Source organism: Sinocyclocheilus rhinocerous, unplaced genomic scaffold (assembly GCF_001515625.1).
Source record: "Sinocyclocheilus rhinocerous isolate Xijiao unplaced genomic scaffold, SAMN03320098_v1.1 scaffold919, whole genome shotgun sequence".
Classification (NCBI taxonomy): Eukaryota; Metazoa; Chordata; class Actinopteri; order Cypriniformes; family Cyprinidae; genus Sinocyclocheilus; species Sinocyclocheilus rhinocerous.
In genome coordinates, this window is record NW_015637585.1 from 2,127,737 (window position 1) to 2,146,839 (window position 19,103).

General features: G+C 37.6%; 1 protein-coding gene across 3 annotated transcripts in view; it reads left to right on the forward strand.

The window, feature by feature from the left end:
- LOC107749095 (calmodulin-regulated spectrin-associated protein 2-like) overlaps positions 1-16,199 on the forward strand; it is a 42,620-nt gene extending 26,421 nt beyond the window's left edge. Inside the window, exons 4-18 of one of the 3 annotated variants that reach the window (XM_016564148.1) lie at positions 200-277; positions 1,504-1,645; positions 3,872-4,011; positions 5,991-6,081; positions 6,356-6,440; positions 6,542-6,567; positions 6,765-6,834; positions 6,925-7,173; positions 7,982-9,803; positions 11,054-11,190; positions 11,816-12,036; positions 12,416-12,512; positions 13,989-14,098; positions 14,974-15,092; positions 15,341-16,199. In XM_016564148.1, the coding sequence (XP_016419634.1) occupies positions 200-277; positions 1,504-1,645; positions 3,872-4,011; positions 5,991-6,081; positions 6,356-6,440; positions 6,542-6,567; positions 6,765-6,834; positions 6,925-7,173; positions 7,982-9,803; positions 11,054-11,190; positions 11,816-12,036; positions 12,416-12,512; positions 13,989-14,098; positions 14,974-15,092; positions 15,341-15,637 (3,684 nt within the window). In that variant the 3' untranslated portion in view covers positions 15,638-16,199. Of the gene's footprint in view, positions 1-199; positions 278-1,503; positions 1,646-3,871; positions 4,012-5,990; positions 6,082-6,355; positions 6,441-6,541; positions 6,568-6,764; positions 6,835-6,924; positions 7,174-7,981; positions 9,804-11,053; positions 11,191-11,815; positions 12,037-12,415; positions 12,513-12,712; positions 12,973-13,988; positions 14,099-14,973; positions 15,093-15,340 lie in introns of those variants that run through there. The other 2 variants (XM_016564149.1, XM_016564150.1) reach the window with 2 other exon arrangements.
- Positions 16,200-19,103: the final 2,904 nt, after the last annotated feature.

Genomic DNA, 19,103 nt, shown 5'->3' on the forward strand with positions numbered 1-19,103 from the left:
TACTTTTTCAGTTTGCATATTACATCAGATTCCACAGTAAGTAACAATCATGTAAACAAACACAGCGACAGTTTATTTCTAATATGTAAGTAAGTGAGACTGTTAGCAAAATACACAGACAAATCCTGTGAATTAATCTGTTTATTTGTGCTTGTGTTGGCTACATGATTATTGTACACATGTTCATTTTCCAATGCAGGTCAATGAACATCTTAGAGAACTTTTGGCACAAGAACAAAGAGTTCGAGATATAGGAGAACCCTGCATGGTTCAAAAGGTGAGGAGATATTCATTAGAACATTAAGACTCTGAAACAGCCATTCTTTCCTTATGTTTGCATGCTGTTGAACTCTTATAAGTTGATGTTATTAAATAAGTGATAAATTGTCAAAATACATCTACTTAGTCTTCATTTATTTTAGAAACATTTGATCTGTACATGAAAATCAAGGCTTTTCCAAACACTTCCTTAGAATTTCCCTGTGTATCACGGCTGCAGCATGGGCTCATACAAACTATGCTTTTCAAGTTAGACATATCCTAACTGTACTGCTGAATCATAAATTGCCCTGCAGATGTAAGTACTGCAGATGTAAGTCTACCAAAGTCAATCCACAGATAAAGCTTTAATAAAACATTTGAAAATAATGTGAAAATAAAAACATTTCAAAGCTCCTATACTGTATACCAATGAAACACTTAATATTTCCTTTGTATTGTTTCTCGGATTTATTCAAAATACTTTTGACAAATATTTACATAATTAATAAATACACTATATTTAAATTATATTTATAGAAATTATAATTGAAAGAAATTACAGGATATAAATAGGAAATTGTTTTGGAAACAGCTACAGGCTAAGCAATTTGTATGTCATTCTACATCATGAGAAATCAATGAAAACTTCAGCAGTACTTACACTATAAATCCTCTGTTCTTCATGTAATGCTGGGTGCTGTTTTGCAGCTTGTTCTTACTCTATTTGGCATGCAAAAACAGTCACAGTGAGTGTACTGTGTTGAGGAATACTTCCGTATGAACAGGCACAGTGCCAATGAAATATTCAAAAGTCCACAGGCCAGTTTTATTGTGTACCTGCCTTTGTAACTTTGCCCCACCTAAAACAACAACTTGAACACACCCAAAAACCATAAAATCCATAAATCCAAACACAAATATCAGGAAGTCAAGATTTTATAAGCTAGAGATGAAATGCTAAGTTTGAGAGACACTAAAGATGCTAAGTTTGCTTATACAGAACGAATAAGAAGAAGACATCAGATTTCTGTGGTGATCTCACATTCCTTGCTTCCTTTTTCGTGCAGTTGTAACTATAGTATTTTGGGTTAATTTACATCAGCCCTATCACAATATTCTTAAGTAATTTTGTTCTCTACAGTTGTGTGTGTGTCCCTTAACTGACTCATGTCTTTAATAACTGGATCTGTTTATAATGCATTCTTGCTGTTATGGCAACCGTTCTGTGTGTGTAATCCACAGGGGCGGTACAGGAGAGAGGACTCTAAAGCACGTCCGGTTCTTTGTCTCCCCCTGGTGGACGATCACTTGAAGGACAACACAGACGGCTGTGCACTGGCTGCACTACTGCACTTCTACTGTCCTGATGCTGTGCCACTGGAAGGTTCTGTTTCTCCTACAAAGTTTCTACCTTCTCACACTATATTGTGAATACTTTATTTATATTTAGAGAGCCGCATTACACCCTGTCTACACTAGATACGAGTGGCGCGGCGTGACAAAATACTATAGAACCCATTATAATCAGTGATGCTGTCTACACTGGATGCAGCACAGCGCGACACGACAAATGCCCGACAGTAAACTGATGCCTCGTTCTATTTATGACATGCTGACACAAAGTTAAAATGATTTGCAACGGTCACTTTGTCGCGTCCAGTGTAGTCAGCCTCAAGCTATCGCATCCAGTGTAGACAGGTGTTAGATTCATATTTAGAGAGCGATATTAGATGTTGATATATGATGATGACATGTCAGGAAAAGGCCTTGGCACATTAAGTGGTTCTGGGACCATGAGCATTTCGTTTTATTGTAGACTTTCTCTCTAATTTAAAGGTATAATTCACCCAAAACTGAAAATTCTGCCATTATTTATCCACCTTTGTGTTAAAGATAAGAGTTTTTGCCATGAAACACAAAAGAAGATATTTTGAAGAATATTCATGCTGCTTTTTTATACATGCAATAAAAGCATATAGTGACCACGGGCTGTTAGTTTTCAAAAAGGACAAAAATGTAGTCCATAAGATTCCTTCTCTGAATTCCAGGCCTTGTGAATCCATACAATAGCTTTGTGTGAAGAACAGACATCATTTTAATTTTAATGGCATGTTGTGTTTTTCTATTTTCTATTAATTTTATTAATTTTTTTAAATAGATTCTTCTGTATTGAACTGCACAATTTTTCGCCATGAGTTGGACTAAAATTTGTCTTAACTACATGATCACTAAAGGCTTGTTGTGTCATACTGCTAGATCACGTCTCCGACATTAAACTGCACAATTAGTAGTGATTTTTTAATCTTGTACTAAGTATGATAAAGTGTAATTCTTGTGTAGTTTTAGACTTAAACATTGTCTAGGGCAGTGTTTCCCAACTGGGGTGCCGTCTGTCGAGAGCACGGGTGCCGTGTAAAAAATCCTTTTTTAATATTTTTAAATTGCTAAAATGTTCAAAAAAGCATCTATTATATAATATCCATTTCTGATGTCGCCAATAATTAGAGATGCACCGAAATTTCGGCTGCCGAAAATTAGTTCACCGCTCAGGTTTCACTTTCACGTGGTGTGACGCTCTGCGTATTATCCCGCTCTATGCGTGTGCGCTCCGCTCAGTCGCTCCACTCGTATACCATTCATGCTCATCGGAGCAGCAAAGTCCACTCAAACGTTGAGCCAACAGGAAACATCGATGTAGTACAGTATTGTTTCTGTCTACAATAGCCCTACTGTGAATCGGAGTTAGAAATTCAAATATTGTGACAAAATTTATTTTGTAGGGTGCCACAAGTTTGTTAAAATTTCCAAAGGGTGCCGCGACTAAAAAAAGGTTGGGAAACACTGGTCTAGGGAAATAACCTTCAAAACTGCATTATACTTTAGTCAGAAAGAGTGTATTCTTATTGTCTTAATTTTGTTTCATTGAGATGTGTAGTTGAAATACTGTAGCACAACTTTCCAACAGAGGACTGTACAGATAAACCCTCTACAAAATACTCTGCCCCTAATCTGGCCCCATAGATAACAGGCATACACACACAAACAGCATCAGGAAAACTACATTATCCACTAATCTCTATCTGAAGTCCCTCCTGTCAGGAACATAACAACATTCAGATATTTAGTGTCATCTGAAGGACACAAATTCCCTGCCTCACGTTAAACTTGACTTAGAGATATAATAGCAGGGTTTTTTTTATTTAAACTTGGTTTAAAAGACAATTGGATCTGCTACTAAAGCCACTTGATGACACCACAAATGTCTTTGTCACTTTTGATCAATTGAATGTATCCTTGCTATATAAAAGTCAGAATTTCTTCATAAGAATAAGGGTATATGAGGGTGGAGGAAGAAATGAGCGAAAGGAACAGACAGAGCGAGTAGGAGTGCATGAATGGAAGTTTGAACGAGAACAGAGGAGCAGTTATTCAAACATAAACACATCTCCACCCTGTGATTCTGAGGATTCTGCTCGTTACATCACACATCCTGGTCCCGCCCTCAGACTTTATGAAACTCCATTGGCTTCTACTTCAGTTGTGTCTCCGCCCCCTCAGATCTACTCATAACATACTTGGCTGTTATGTGGTTTGTTCCCTCCCCATCCAGATATCTGTGTCAAAGAAACGATGTCATTGGCTGACAGTCTGTACAATCTCCAGCTGATCCAGGAGTTCTGCAGAGAAAACCTCAACAACTGCTGTCACTTCACCCTGGAGGACATGCTGTATGCCTCCAGCACCATCAAGGTAAACCTGACGTCAGTACAGTTTACTTCTCTTTACTACATTTATATTTATGCATTTAACAGACACTTTTATCCAAAACGACTTACAAAAGAGGGACAAAAGCAATTCGATGAGGAGCCAACAATATTTGTGATATACAATGCCAGGTTTATTTGCCAACTAGATTAGGAAGCAAGAAGAAGGAGAAATGCAGAGAAGAAAAGTTTTTTTTTGTAAATAAACAAATGTAAATGTCTTTAGTCTTTACTGATGCCATTTTACTAAAAGATTTATTGATGGATTTTATGATTATTGTTGCATGACAATCACTGCTCTGATTTTCTTCAGAAATTAATTTGATGTGCTGATTTTATTATTCTTTTTTTGTACTAATTTTATTATTACTTTTTCCTGGTATGATTTAGGATCTGAAGTTTTCTCAGATGTTTCAACACAATGAATAAGACGCGTGTTTCCTATTTGGTTCAGTGTTGCAATGCAAACTTTACATGGTTTCTAGAATACAGATTCTCAGCGCTTTCTGTGGGGATTTTCCATTGAATATCCTTTTTTAGTTTGAGGCCAAGATGAATGAGTGATGATCACTGGAGTATTACAGGGAATTTCATCAGGGCTGATGCAGGAAAGGAAAGCCGACCAGTGCGTGTTTTAAATCTGACGGTTTGGGAGGACTGAGTCATCGTTTGTGTGTATGTGAGAGCTCTGCCAAGTGGATCGCCTCAGACAGTTATGCTAAGTGGTTTGTCTAGATCAGTGTTTCTCAACCCTGGTCCTGAGCGCCCCCCAACACTGCACATTTTGTATGTCTCCCTTATCTGACACCCATTTCAGGTCCTGGAGTTTCTTTTAATGAGCTAATGAGTTGAATCAGGTGTGTTTGATTAGGGAGACACACAAAATGTGCAGTGCTAGGGGGCGCCCAGGACCAGGGTTGAGAAACACTAGTCTAGATAAACACAGTCCATGTGTAGCCGTTACCTCAAACAGCCACCATCATAGCATATTTTTTAAGCAAATGTGTTACAATTTCCAGTCGTGGATTTGCCGTTATGTCAGATGAGTTTGTGGTCGATTATATAAACCAGGTTAAAATGCTTGTCGGCTGCTTCAGCCAATCACATGCTGTCCAGTAAAACAAAGGTACATCTGATTTCTATGGTCATTTAGAGCTTAAGTGGTGTGTTTTTCACTAAATTATGTCTTTTTCATGAGGCTAACACAGCCACTAACTATGGTGAAATAAAGGTGTCAGGACTGAATAAATCCGCAGAGAGTGCTGGGTCTGTTCTGTTCGTGTCAGCCTGCCCCGGTTGCTTTGTTGCTCTTGTTGGGTCAGAACACCCTTTGATGCACTGAAAGAGACTCTTTTTATGGTTGCTGCACTGTTGCTTTCAATAAATGCTCTATATTATGTTATACACTAAGGACAGTCAGTTATTTTGCACAGTTATTCCGCTATTTAAATAGCTTAAACTTGTGTTTGTGTGTTCTGTCACATCAGAATGTTATGATACCTATTGGGTGATCAGGCTTCACTGCTAGATCAGTAATCTAGGCTTCACTGCCACCATGTTCAGATCACATGAGAAACCTTAATATTCCTCATGCAGTATATAGTATGTATAATGAGTGTAGTATGGAACATTTCTGTATGCAAAGAATACCTAAAGTAATAATTCACCCTGTTTCATAATTTTTAAAAGTGAGCGCCGCACATTTTTTAAAAAGTAGTAGGCAGTACACTGTATATACTGCACAGTATATATGTACAGTAGCCGTTATCTTGCTTTTTGAAGTTAGTAAGAGTCTATTACAATCTATAGGAGAACATTGACATCTTGTGGTTATAGAGGAACATTGCAAGACACATCACAGAAATGGCAGGCTTTGTTCAATGTTTTTAAAGATTGAAGAGAGATTGTTTAAAAGTTTTCTATCATTTTCTTCTCATTAATTTTAGTTTGTTTGTGTGTTTTCAGAGTAACTACCTTGTGTTTATGGCAGAGCTATTCTGGTGGTGTGAAGTTGTGAAACCATCTTTTGTTCAGCCCCGCACACTCAATACCAAAGGTAAGGTCTGTCTTAGTGCTGGGCGGTATGACCAAAAATGTATATCACGGTATTTTTCAAAATTATACCGGTTTCACGGTACACCGAACGTTGTTTAAGCGACATACACCGGTATTGCGGTATTTTAAAAATTCATATCATAACAAAAATAAACACCGGTATTCGGTATGAACCGGTATACCGCCCAGCACTAGTCTGTCTCATCTGTTGTCATTATATTTGGTGTTATATATTATTTTATTAACACCAGTTCTGTTTACCTCTTCTTTTGTAGTATCTGACCCATCCCAGTCCAATAAAATGGCTCCCATAACCAAACAAAACCTGATCCACAGGTCAGGCAGTCCGGATCAGTCTAGGTTTGTCTTTAATACAATGCAAATTTGAGGTTTACAAAGAATTTAAATCATTTATCATGAGTTTATGCTGAATTTATATTCCAAACAATTTCATCTTTTAGGTCACAACCTAAAAATGACAACTCGGGTAAGACTTCAAAAAATTAAGTCACACTTTTGTAGAACTTACAAGAGTAACCTCTCATTAGTTTTGTGTCTCCTGTAGCTCAACAGGAAAAACATGGCTTTAGCACACACACTCATACAATTTATAGCTTGAATGCACTGAATAAACAATAAACTTGCTGTTTTATGTAAGTAAATGGGTATTTCTTTCTCTCACAGCAGTTATCAGGCGGTCGTCCTCCTTGTCATATGTGGACGGATGTGTGGGGACATGGCCTAAAGAGAAACGGTTTGTGCCCTCTACAAACTCTCTATGCCTTTGACTCTCTTACTCTGTCTTTACATACTGCAGATGAGTAACTGTTTGTCTTCACCTCAGGTCTTCAGCTCATGGGATATCATTTGAGATTCCACTTGATGACAGCATGAGTTCGTCTTCAGGACGTGGACTGAGTCGATCGGCAAGCACTGAAGGATTGGGTTATAAAGTTCACCATGCGGCACGAGGCATGCGAAGGAACCTCTCGTTCCAGCCCGTTAATGGGAACACCCACAGCAAAATACGTGAGGAGGATGATGAGGAATCCAACAGACAGATCAGCAGACATCGTCTGGGAAAATACGCTGGGTAAATCTTTTCTGCCTTTTTGTCACATTTAAAGCTACAGTTCAACCAAAAATGAAAATCATTATTTACCCACTTTTCATGTTGTTTTAAACCCACAAAAGAAGTTTGACTGAATGGAACTGAATGGAGAAGGACACTGTCAAAATGACAAAAGCACAATAAAAACAACATACACAGTCCATACTAGTACAAGACCTTTGTTAAGTCGGTACTGAAATTATAAAAAGGTGATGATACCAGTCTTTCTGCAGTATTATCAAATACAGACTCAATTCAGTACCCACTAAAAAGCCAATCTGCAGTATTTTGCATACATGTAAAATTTGCAATGCGTCCAATGTGTAAACAATGTCACTTATGCACTAAATCCAGTTGAAACTCCAGCACAGTCTGCATAGAAATGTTTAAGACAAACGCCATTACCTCAACCTTGCAGACATTTGCTGCTGTTTGCATAAAGTTGAGAATTTCTCAACTTTTGAATGCTTTTAACACTTTATCCAGTCTGCTATCAATCCCACAATCCACCACACGAGCATGAAGCTTGGCTTCTGTAGAAATGCATAAAAAATGCCCACGCTTTTTCAATCAATCTGCTTCAGTATAAATATACCGTAAACCATGGCTCTGATTTTCACTGTAGATTAGCTTCTGAGACAGGCTGCTTTATATCTTCTTTTCTTTAGGCGGTAGAAATATAGAAGAAAGTATTAAGTATTGTATTCAGTGGCAAGCTGTTTTATTTTGAAGTAATAGTTATCCAAATGTTGAGAGTTCACTAAAACTGAAGGAATATCCTATGTTTCAGGTACTCAAATGGTGTATCGGCAGACAACTCAAGCCCTCCTTATGACCCTCAGCCCAACACCCCCAGTATAGAAGAAGCCCTGAAGATCATCCATGACTCTGAGCGACCCCACAGCAGCTTGCAGCCCCCATCTGGGGACAGCACCTTTTTCCTCCACAACCCATCTACCCACAACTCCGCATCTGATACAAACGATCCAGAGGACTCGCTTTCCAAGGCCAGAGCAGTAGATGACGTGGACCTAAATTCCACCTCTACTGACATGGACACCGGAATCCACGTCCGTACCGAGGATATCCAGGATGGACAAGATGAGGATTCATCCCTGAAGGACTATTCAGACATGGACCAGGACTACGAAGCTCGTTCCTGTACACTTCCGGAGACATCCGGCAGCCCGTGCCCAAGCCTTTTGGGAACGCACTCCCTGGCCACCAGCATGGCCTCCTCATTGGGTTCTGCTGTTCGCATGACCAGCTTTGCCGAACAGAAGTTTCGTAAACTAAACCACGGCGATGGTCGCAGCAGCGGTAGTGGTGGTAACACGCCTGAGAGCGGTGACCTGAACGTCACAACCCCAGGAGCGACTGGGACAGTTCGTTCGATTACTCCTGACACACATAGCCCCTCTCGCATCACTTCCCCTCGTGATCCCTCACACCTGTTGGCGTCGGAGATGGTGCAGTTGAAGATGAAGCTGGAAGAGAAACGCAGAGCCATTGAGGCGCAGAAGAAGAAAGTCGAAGCGGCTTTTACGCGTCACAGGCAGCGCATGGGCAGGACTGCCTTCCTCAATGTAGTCAGGCGTAAAGGAGTCGTGTCGCCACTAGGGGGTGACAGTGAAGGCCCAGATGGTCGGGAAAAACAAACCAGTGACCCACAACCCCCAAAAACACCTTTGAATTTGAATGACTCCGATTCTAGACTTGAGAGATGTCGACCTGATGGCGCACCGCCGAAATCACCTCTGGAGGAAGCAGCCATGGAGGTGAATCTGGGGGAGTATACGCGATCCATCGAGCACCTGAACACGTCTCTGAGCTTCCTTCAGTCAGAGATGCAGCGCTTGGCACAGCAGCAGGAACACATCATGCAGATGCGCGAACACCAAAGTTGGGTGATTTCGCCACCGGATCCGTCGCCACGCAAACAGTTGCGTGAACTGCGCAGCAACAGCGTAGTTGGCCGAGGTTCGGTGGGGTCGCTCTCCCCCATTTTGTCGTCCACCGGTTCGCCACGCACAACACACCGTTCGCCCTCTACAATCAAAAGGAAGTCTGCGTCTTTCCACGCAAGGACGCCACGAACGCCAAGGCCCAGCGACCTGAAGATTACCCCCTTTAGCCGGATGCTTAACACGCCACAGTCAGTAGACAGCCTGCCTCGACTTAGACGCTTTTTGCCAAGTCAGACGCATTCCAGCTCATTCGCCTATTTGGGAAATGACGAGGGATCTTCGAGTGAGGACCACACAGCTAGAGAAAAGCCATGTAAGCAAGAGTCCAAAGATGCACTAAAAGCAGCTGCAAATTCACCATCTGCTCAGGTGAATGAAAAGCAGGGAGAAGAAAAACAGGACGCTAGAGATGTTAGAGAAAAAATCATGAATGTGCCAACATCCGAGGTTCTGTCTCAGCCATCAATGAACCATTCAGCGGTAACGGCCAGTGGACACGCAAATGAAGAAGAATCGCATGAGAAGAAGGATCTGATTGAGGTTCCTCTCTCTGTTCTGAAGCCTCTGGATGGACATGATCTGGAGAGCAGCAGAGAAACAGAGACTGGACCAGACCAGAAAATGTGCTGTGGCTTCTTCTATAGGGTGAGACTTAGATGTTTACATAGGAAGTATGAAGATTTAGAGAGCAGAAAACACTCTCATATAAAGAAAAGTTGTCTAAATCAGGGGTTTTCAAAATGGGGTCCCCAGTTTAGAGAAAAACAGAGTAAAAAATAAATAAGCTAAATAATTTTATAATTATTAAAAAAAGAAAACAATGTAAAATAAATAATACAAAATCATTTTAAAATACAGCTAACTGTACAGTAGAAAAGAGTAATAATGTAATGTAATAGAAACTAAATATTTTCCAAATAATATTTTACACATATTTATAATATTAATTTCATAGTATGAATTGGGCCTTTATACATAAAAATATATTGCCTTTTAAATATAGTATATTGCCTTTTTACTGCATTTTAGCATTTAGGATGGGGGTCCCTCACAAGAGAATGATTATATTTACATTTACATTTACATTTACATTTAGTCATTTAGCAGACGCTTTTATCCAAAGCGACTTACAAATGAGGACAATAAAAGCAGTCAAAACTAACAAAAGAGCAACAATATATAAGTGCAAATGACAAAGTCTCGGTTAGCCTAACGCAGTACACGTAGCAAGGTATATATATATATATATATATATATATTATACATAAACACACACACAAAGAAAAACAAGTAGAATAGAAAAAATAGAATAGAAAAAAAAATATATATATATTTATTTTTTTAATTAAAAAAAAAAAGATAAATGTAGATAAAGTAGAATTAAAATAGAATAGAAAGTGCTAGAGTTAGAGGGTCAAATAAAGGGGGGTTTATTTAGGGGTCCGTGGCATCTAAAAGATTGAAAAACCCTGCCCTAAATAACTGACACATTTAAACAATGAAATAATAAAAAAAAGAATGAACTTATTTGAGGTATTTACAATAATTAGCAGATTTTAGCAGATTAGCAGACTGCCATGCTTGACAATATTTCTCTAAAACATACAAGACCAGGGGTTTATTTCAAACTAACAAAACACTTTAATTCTTTGTATTTGACACGAATGGTGACAGTGTATGGCACTCTGTCCAAGGGCTTCAGCACGTCTGTAGTTTCAAGTAAGCGCTCATTTGAGATAGAATCTTTGTATTTTGAAAATTTGTGTTTGAGTTTTCTGTCATTTACTATGAAGCACAACACAATGTTCTGGGAGAGACATTGTCTCGTACACCCAGCTGCACATGAGGTTCTGTGTCAGACTGAATGATTGTTTGTTTGTGTTGCTGTGACTCAGGATGACCTGAAGGCAGAGGAGGATATTGCACAGAAGAAAGCAGCTCTGATGGAAAAAAGGCTTCGGCGGAGGAAAGAGATGCAGATCAAGAAACAGCAACAGGAGGCCGAGATGGAACAAAAGAAAGAAGCAGCACGGTATGAAAAACACCACAACTCCAACAATATCACACAATAACAGAGAACTAAACGATCACAGTAAACTAAGCCACACAATCACAGAAACTGTAGCTAATTCAGCACGTCATACTCACAGAAATCAAAGTGCGCTAGAGATATAGGTGTTTTTAGGAAAAAGTGTTTTTAAAGCAGGTCAACAAACTGGCATTTTGACTAAACAGTCACAGTTGCAGAGTATAATTAAAATGTGTGAAGAAAGAAACAAACAGTAAAATAAATCTACAAAAATATACACAAAACATATTCAAAGTATGTTTTTCACACTGTTTATCACTAAATAAATATAGGGAGAACTAATTATTTTCATTTATACTCAACAGTATATGTAGTCATAAAATGCAATATTTGCTTAAATATTGTAAAGCATTTGAAGTTTAGATCTTTCCAGAGCTTTTCTGAGTGATGACACAAATTAAATGTTGAACCAATTAATTGAAATTACTGGTCACTGGAATATGCTCCATTCAACATTCACCAGTTTTAGTTCTGTATTTAAATGAATCTAAAATGGTTTGTAAAAGCCATTAAACTTGTAAAAGCAAGATTTGTTCATCGTACTTGGATTGTCTGCTTCCTTAATCAGATTGAAAGGGGAAGAGGAACGCCAGAAGAAAGAGGAAGAGAAGGCAAGACGGGATTTTATAAAAAATGAGTATATGAGGAAGAAGCAGCTCAAACTGATGGAGGACATGGACAGTGTTATTAAACCACGCCCCCCTAGTATCAAGCAGAAGAAGCCACGCCCCAAATCTATGCACAGAGACATCATGGAGTCTCCAAAGCCTCCAGCACGGACAACCACAGGTACGATGTTGGAATCCAGGTTGTCAGCCTTTGAGTCAATGTTACTGTTTTTTTTGTTTTTTTTTTACAATATTAAAATCATTAAAATATAACTTTTGATTAAATGTAATTATTTTTATATTATTATTATTAAAAACAATTATTATTAGACACTTTATAATATACTTCAGTAATATAAAAATATCTAATTATACAGTATCTTAATAATGTTAGTAATTATATATCTACATTTTATGTTTTATTAAAATGTTTATATTTTTATTAAAAATAGTACACTTAATTTGTTCTTGTGAAATCAAAAGTGCATTTGAAACTGGCTTCTAAAAGAAAATGTATGCCAATTATGTCCATGTATATGCATGTGTATTTGTGTGTTCAGGGTCACGACCTCGTGGATATTCCGTGTCCAGCTTATCACTCGCCTCGCTTAATTTGGCAGACAATGAGAGTGTCAAATCAGATAAGAGGACATCCAGGTGAGACCACGTCCACAGTTACTGTTACCGTCCCTGTAAAAAATCATTCAAAAACAGAGAAAATAATTATAGTTTTTGTCGAGACTATAAATGTCACACTCTTGTATTAACCAGTACTGAGACACATCTCTGTTGTCTTGTTCATAACCCTCTGTCCTCCTCTGTCTATGGTATCTCTTGTCTTTTCTCTGGTTGCTCAGAGGCAGCAGACTGTCTCCTGGCAGTCTGTATTTCTTTCTGAGCTCCCCTAAAGGGAGAAAGGGAAGGTCAGTTTGCAGACAGCATCACACCCATGTCATTATCTCACAGGGCTTGTCATTTCAGCTTGGGCGCTGGACAAACTCATCCGCTTGGACAGATCAGTTCACTGGTTCATCAGCATATTAGTGGAACATAATAAGCTGTTATATAATTCTCATCTTTGAATCATTTGTTATAAAACAATCAGTGGCAGTCTTTGTTTTCTTGTGTTCATATTTTGTTATATTACAGTATTTATTTGTTTTTATAGTGATTTTTTGTTGGCTAATTTTAATTTATCATAGCAGCACCAGAAAATGGCTCATCTTTTAGCAATTGTTTATGAAACTCAGTTTAGCATTGTGTCTTAAAGGGATAGTACACACAAAAATGAAAATTTTATTCCAAACATGTATGACTTTCTTTCTTCTGTAGAACACAAAGAGATATTTTGTAGTTTTAGGATTGTCAAAAAGTGCCGAATTCAGTACCAGTGAGAAATGCTGGTAGCGTCTCATTTTTTAAATTTCGGTACCGACTGGTACCGAAGTCAGTACTTTTTGACAAACCCTATGTAGAAAGTTGGTAACCAAATGGTTTCGGGTCCCATTGACTTCTATAGTATGGACAAAAATCCTATGGAAGTCAATAGGACCAGAAACTGTTTGGTTACCAACATTCTTCAAAATATCTTCTTTTGTGTTTGTTTTTTTCATTTTTGGTTGGACTATCCCTTTAACTAGGTGCAAGTGATAAATTATAGTTTATATAATTACATAATCTTCCATGTTAGTTTCTGTCCAGCAAAAAATGACAAGCGACAAGACATTTTGTCAGTCCATCTGGTTGCAACAGAATCATGCTCTGCATCACTGTATAAAAACATCACATGCGTTCTGATTGGTTATTACTTCTATGACAAGTCATGCAGCATTTTTTCTTTCACTGTGGGCTTTTTAAATTACTTAAATTAGTTGCTGGAAACTTGCACCTGGTTAGAACATTGGTTAGTGCAATGAGTACTCTATTTTCAGTTTCATCTATGCTCCGCTTCCTTTTTTACTGCCTTCAGCTTCTCAACATCAGTGTGTGGAATTAAGCTTACTACTGGTTTTTGGGCAGTTGATTTTATATAAAACATTGCTTTTTCCAGCTGCAATAAGGGCCACCTGTTAAATTAGTACTTCGGGCTTTATAAAAGAGCTATTTTAAGTGTGTCTGATTATGTATTTTCAGACCAGAGTCCACAGAGGGCTTTCTGTCACCGTGTCCATCCGTAAGTGGAAACGGGGAGAACTGGGAGCTCGAATCAACATCGTCTGCAGCGTCTAACGCAGAATACACAGGTGACATGACAGTCCTGCAGTGTGACATGCTGTATTGCATCTAAACATATTTGTACTTTTATCATTATTATGCATGCAGAAGTCTCTTATGCTCATCAACGCTGCATTTATTTGATCAAAAATACAGTAAAACAGTATTATTGTGAAATATATTACAATTTAAAATAACCGTTTTTCATTTTAATATATTTTTAAAATGTTATTTATTCCTGTGATGCAAAGCTGAATTTTCAGCAGCCGTTACTCCAGTCTTCAGCGTCACATGATCCTTCAGAAATCATTCTAATATTCTGATTTGCATTTCTTATTATCAATGTTGAGAACATTTGTGCTGCTTTAAATTTGTTGTGGAAACTGTCACACTTTTTTTTCAAGATTTTTTGATGAATAGAAAGTTCAAAAGAACAGCATTTTTGAACAAATCTTTTGTAGCATTATAAGTGTTTTACTGTTACTTTTTAGATCCTTTCTGAATAAAAGTATTGATTTCTTTCAAAAATCTTAACTAACCCTAAACTTCTTAATGGTAGCGTATATTGAATATTTGTACTTTGAAAAATGTATTTGTTTTAATGAACTGCAAAAAAAAAAAAGTTATTTAAAATCCAGAAAAATTAAATTTTAACCTAAAATCTTGATGTTAAGAACATGTTTACAGTATTTTATACATATATTAGCTTCCAACAAGCAGTATGCCATTTACTCCAACATTAAACTGAATACACTGAACTTTGGCAGTGGCGTTTAAAATGGGTAGAATTGACTGACCCTTATCATAACCTTGTCATAACCTTGTCATAACCTTGACCCTCAACAAATACTCTGCACACAATTGTTGATCTCTTCATCTAATTTTTATGTCTCTTCCTCTCAAGGGCCAAAGTTGTTTAAGGAGCCCAGTGCTAAATCAAATAAATACATCATCCAGAACGCACTGGCTCACTGCTGCCTCGCAGGCCGCGTCAACGAGGGACAAAAGAACAAAATCCTGGATGTGAGGGGAAAAAAAGTTGCAAAATCATTGCTGTAGAACATTCTATTTGATTTATGTAGAGAATTAAAAGTTTTAATCTATGTAACAAATAAATATTTATTTATTTATGTATTATTTCATGTTACATGAGTCCTATTTAAATAAATAATTCTTGATTTACTTGGTGTAGAGGTCTAGACTGTCATTTAAAACCTGAAGGGGAATAATAATTATTTCATATTTGTAAGTATTTGTTTTATTTTTCCCAGGAAATGGAGAAAACCGAAGCCAACAACTTCCTGATTCTGTTCAGAGACACTGGCTGCCAGTTTCGTTCTCTGTACACATATTATCCAGAGGCGGAGGAGATCAACAAGCTGGCTGGCATCGGGCCCAAGACCATCACACCCAAAATGATCGAAAACCTCTACAAGTACAGCTCGGATAAGAAACAGTTCAGCAAAATCCCCGCCAAGACCATGTCAGCTAGTGTGGACGCCATCACCATCTACAGCCACCTCTGGCAGAACAAGAAACAAAACACACCCAAAAAACTCCTCAAATAAGTTCACAGCTCACTGGCAGACTGCTGAGTGTTCCTGCCTATCGGACATTATGATGCACATCCTGAATGTAAAGAAAACACTTTTGCGGGCTTCGGATGTTCATTTGTGGCGAATTCGAAACCTTCTGTTCTACAGTACACACACACACACTTGTGTGTGTTTATTTGCAGCACTGACGGATGCGCTTTTACATCATTTTTATTTTCAACGTTCAATTTTGTGGCCTTATGCTTGTCTTGTTGTGTCTTTTATGCAATGCTTAACGCACAGTTACTGAGTTTATGAGCAAGTCATTGCATCGTATGAAGATACACAGTCTGCTTCTTTTGTGTTTGTGGAAATGCAGGTGTAAAAGAATATTAGGGACATACTACACTTGAAGACTAACTTTACAGATGGTCATGCAGTTAAAGAAGCATTTAATGTACTGGAACCTCAATTTTTTGCTTTATTTAATGTCTGCATTTTTATATTTTGGGTAGGATTTGTAATTGTTGCACAACTGCTACGCCAGAGGAACATGTGTAAAATTAGCTACAGTAAGAGTTTTTCGCTCAAGACACTTTCTATAAAATGAACAAGCTCGTGTTACTCTGTATGTGATGTAAACGTAATGACGGGGCCTTTAACTGATTAAGTGGAGGACCAAAACTAAACATATTAGCTATAATTATAAATACATTCCTAGATATGTTGCTATCGCTAGTGTCGCGGTCCAGAATATCTGGGTGCCATGTATGTTTGAAACATACATTTTAGAGAGACAGATCAATTTAGCTGACTGTTTGAGTAGAGTACATTTCCATATGAATAATACAGAGGAAACACTGAGTTATTTAACATATAATGAAGCTCTCAAAGAGATGGTGCATATTATTGCTAAATCATGTGGTAACTCGTTTTTAATTATGAAGTGCATTTTAAAGAGCTGGGATTATTTGGGCAGGCTGTTGTCTGGTAACACATTTTGTCTGCAGGTGCAAAATATTCGAAAGATATTTGTTATTTTTACTAAGTGAAGTAAATCATTGTTTGAATTTATTGATGCTGTACAGATATAGTTTTACATACTAAGCATATTTTTTAAGCCATTGAATATTACTGATATTTTTCATATGAAAAAGATGATGTTTAACAGGTGCAAGTATGACGGGATGTGATAAGAGCAGAAGATGTTCTGAGAGATGTTCATTTCCACACGCCGTCTAATATTTTTCCAGGTCATGTCTGCTGTTTGTTCATCATATGCTTTGTTTGTTTGTATTTGAATGTTAACCTCAACATAAATACAGATTTACCACCAAAACCTTACCTGTTTGGACCTATTTTCCCCCTTTGTTATGATCCAGTATTATTATTCACTTGTAATAACATTATTTATGACTTAGTAATTATGGTTAGGGATGGGAATCATAAAAAATGTAACCATTCTGGTTCCTTAGAAGTAGTATTACAATTGTTAATGGAACTGTTAAAAAATAAATACTGAATGCAATGCAACAAACAACAAAAAACGAATAAAACATAAACTTATTTAATTTATTATAATGTATAAACAAAAACTCATGAAAACGCATATTGTGTTTAAGGTGTATATGAAAATGCTGTCAATACAGTGAGTGATTTAAAGGGTTACTCCACCCCAAAATGAAAATGTTGTCATTAATCACCTACCCACCCCCACCCCCCATGTCGTTCCAAACCCGTAAAAGCTTCGTTCGTCTTCGGAAAACAATTTAAGATATTTTGGATGAAAACCGGGAGGCTTGTGATTGTCCCATTGACTGCCAAGCAAATTACACTGTCAAGGTCCAGAAAAGTATGAAAGACATCGTCAGAATAGTCCCTCTGCCATCAGTGGTTCAACCGTAACGTTATGAAGTGACGAGAATACTTTTAGTACGCGAAGAAAACAAAAATAACGACTTTATTCAACAATTCGTCTCCTATGTGTCTCTCCACATCACCGTAGCGCCATTCTGGAGAATATCCGCTGAGCGCAAACTGTGTACTAGTGATGGGAGAAACGAACCTTTTTGAAGCTTCGAATCAATTGAACCAATTGCTGCACAAAATGATTAACTGTTTCGAAGCACTCGAAACACCACACGCTGGTGACGGCTGCTGGTCAAAAGTGTGTAAATGCAACAAAAACTCAGGCTAAAACATGTATAAAAACAGATTTTAAAACCACATTGCAAATGTTTTATTGAAAGTATAATACATTAAATGCCATAAAAATGATGTAATAACATTACATATGAAGTGTCTGTATGGCTTTTAAAATATTTTATATTAATTTGCAGGGCTTGTTTTGTTTTATGGAGAGCTTGTATATATATGACACAGTATTTAACATGTATTTACATGACACATGACACTTGACACAGTATTTAAATGGTCATAACATTTTGTCTAATAATCAGTCTGGTTTCCGTAAAGTTGACTTTGGCAGTTTGATACACGCTCTGAACCACTGTTTCGAAACAAATGTTTTGCAAAAGTTTCGAAGCTTCAAGAAGCTAGGGATGGGCGATACCTCTTATTTTATTTTCGATCCGATACCGATATTTTCAAGCCCAGTATCGCCGATATCGATACCGATACCTCTAAACTAAACTAAACTGATCTTTTAAATTATTAAAAGAATATAATCAGTAATTATACTCACTTAATATTAGATTTTAAAGCCATGTTTTTTAACATTTCATAGACCTTTTTTGTTTACACTGTCAGAAATAAAATATACTATAATTGTATTTTAGCCCTTTACTGGGGCAGTAACCTCAAAGGTGCAACTATACCCCTAAAAGGTGAGCATATTAGTACCATACACACATGATCCTTCAGAAATCATTCTAGTATCATTTGCTGCTCAAGAAACAATTTATTATTATAAATAATAATAATTTATTATTATTGCTGCTTCATATTTGTGTGGAAACCGTGATGCATTTTTCAGAATTAATTTTATAATATAGTAACAATGTTTTGTAGGCTAATGTAATAATGTGGCAATGGTTTCTTAAGATCTACTTATGCTTCTGATGCTTTTGGGAAACACAGCCATATTTAAACAAGCACTCTGAGCCATGCGTTAGCAGCGAACGCTGTCTGTGATTGATTGGTTCTGTCTTTCAGCATTTGCGTGTGTTCCGATGAGCAGGAGAAATGGTTCTATCTTTATGTGAGGATCGATCCTTTCGATACAACACCAGTATCGAAAGTATCGATACTTAAGGATCGATCCGCCCATCCCTACAAGAAGCAGTGCTTCGAAAGCGGACATCACTATGCTATTCTGTGTCAGCCGCGACTCAAGGATACATTTTCTACATGTATTTACACTTTGATTTGAACGAAAACAGCACATCCGTGCAGCACGGCTGACACAGAAGAGCGTTTATCTGCAGAGAATATCTGCTGCTTGCGTCCAGCAGATATTCTCCAAAATGCCACTACGGTG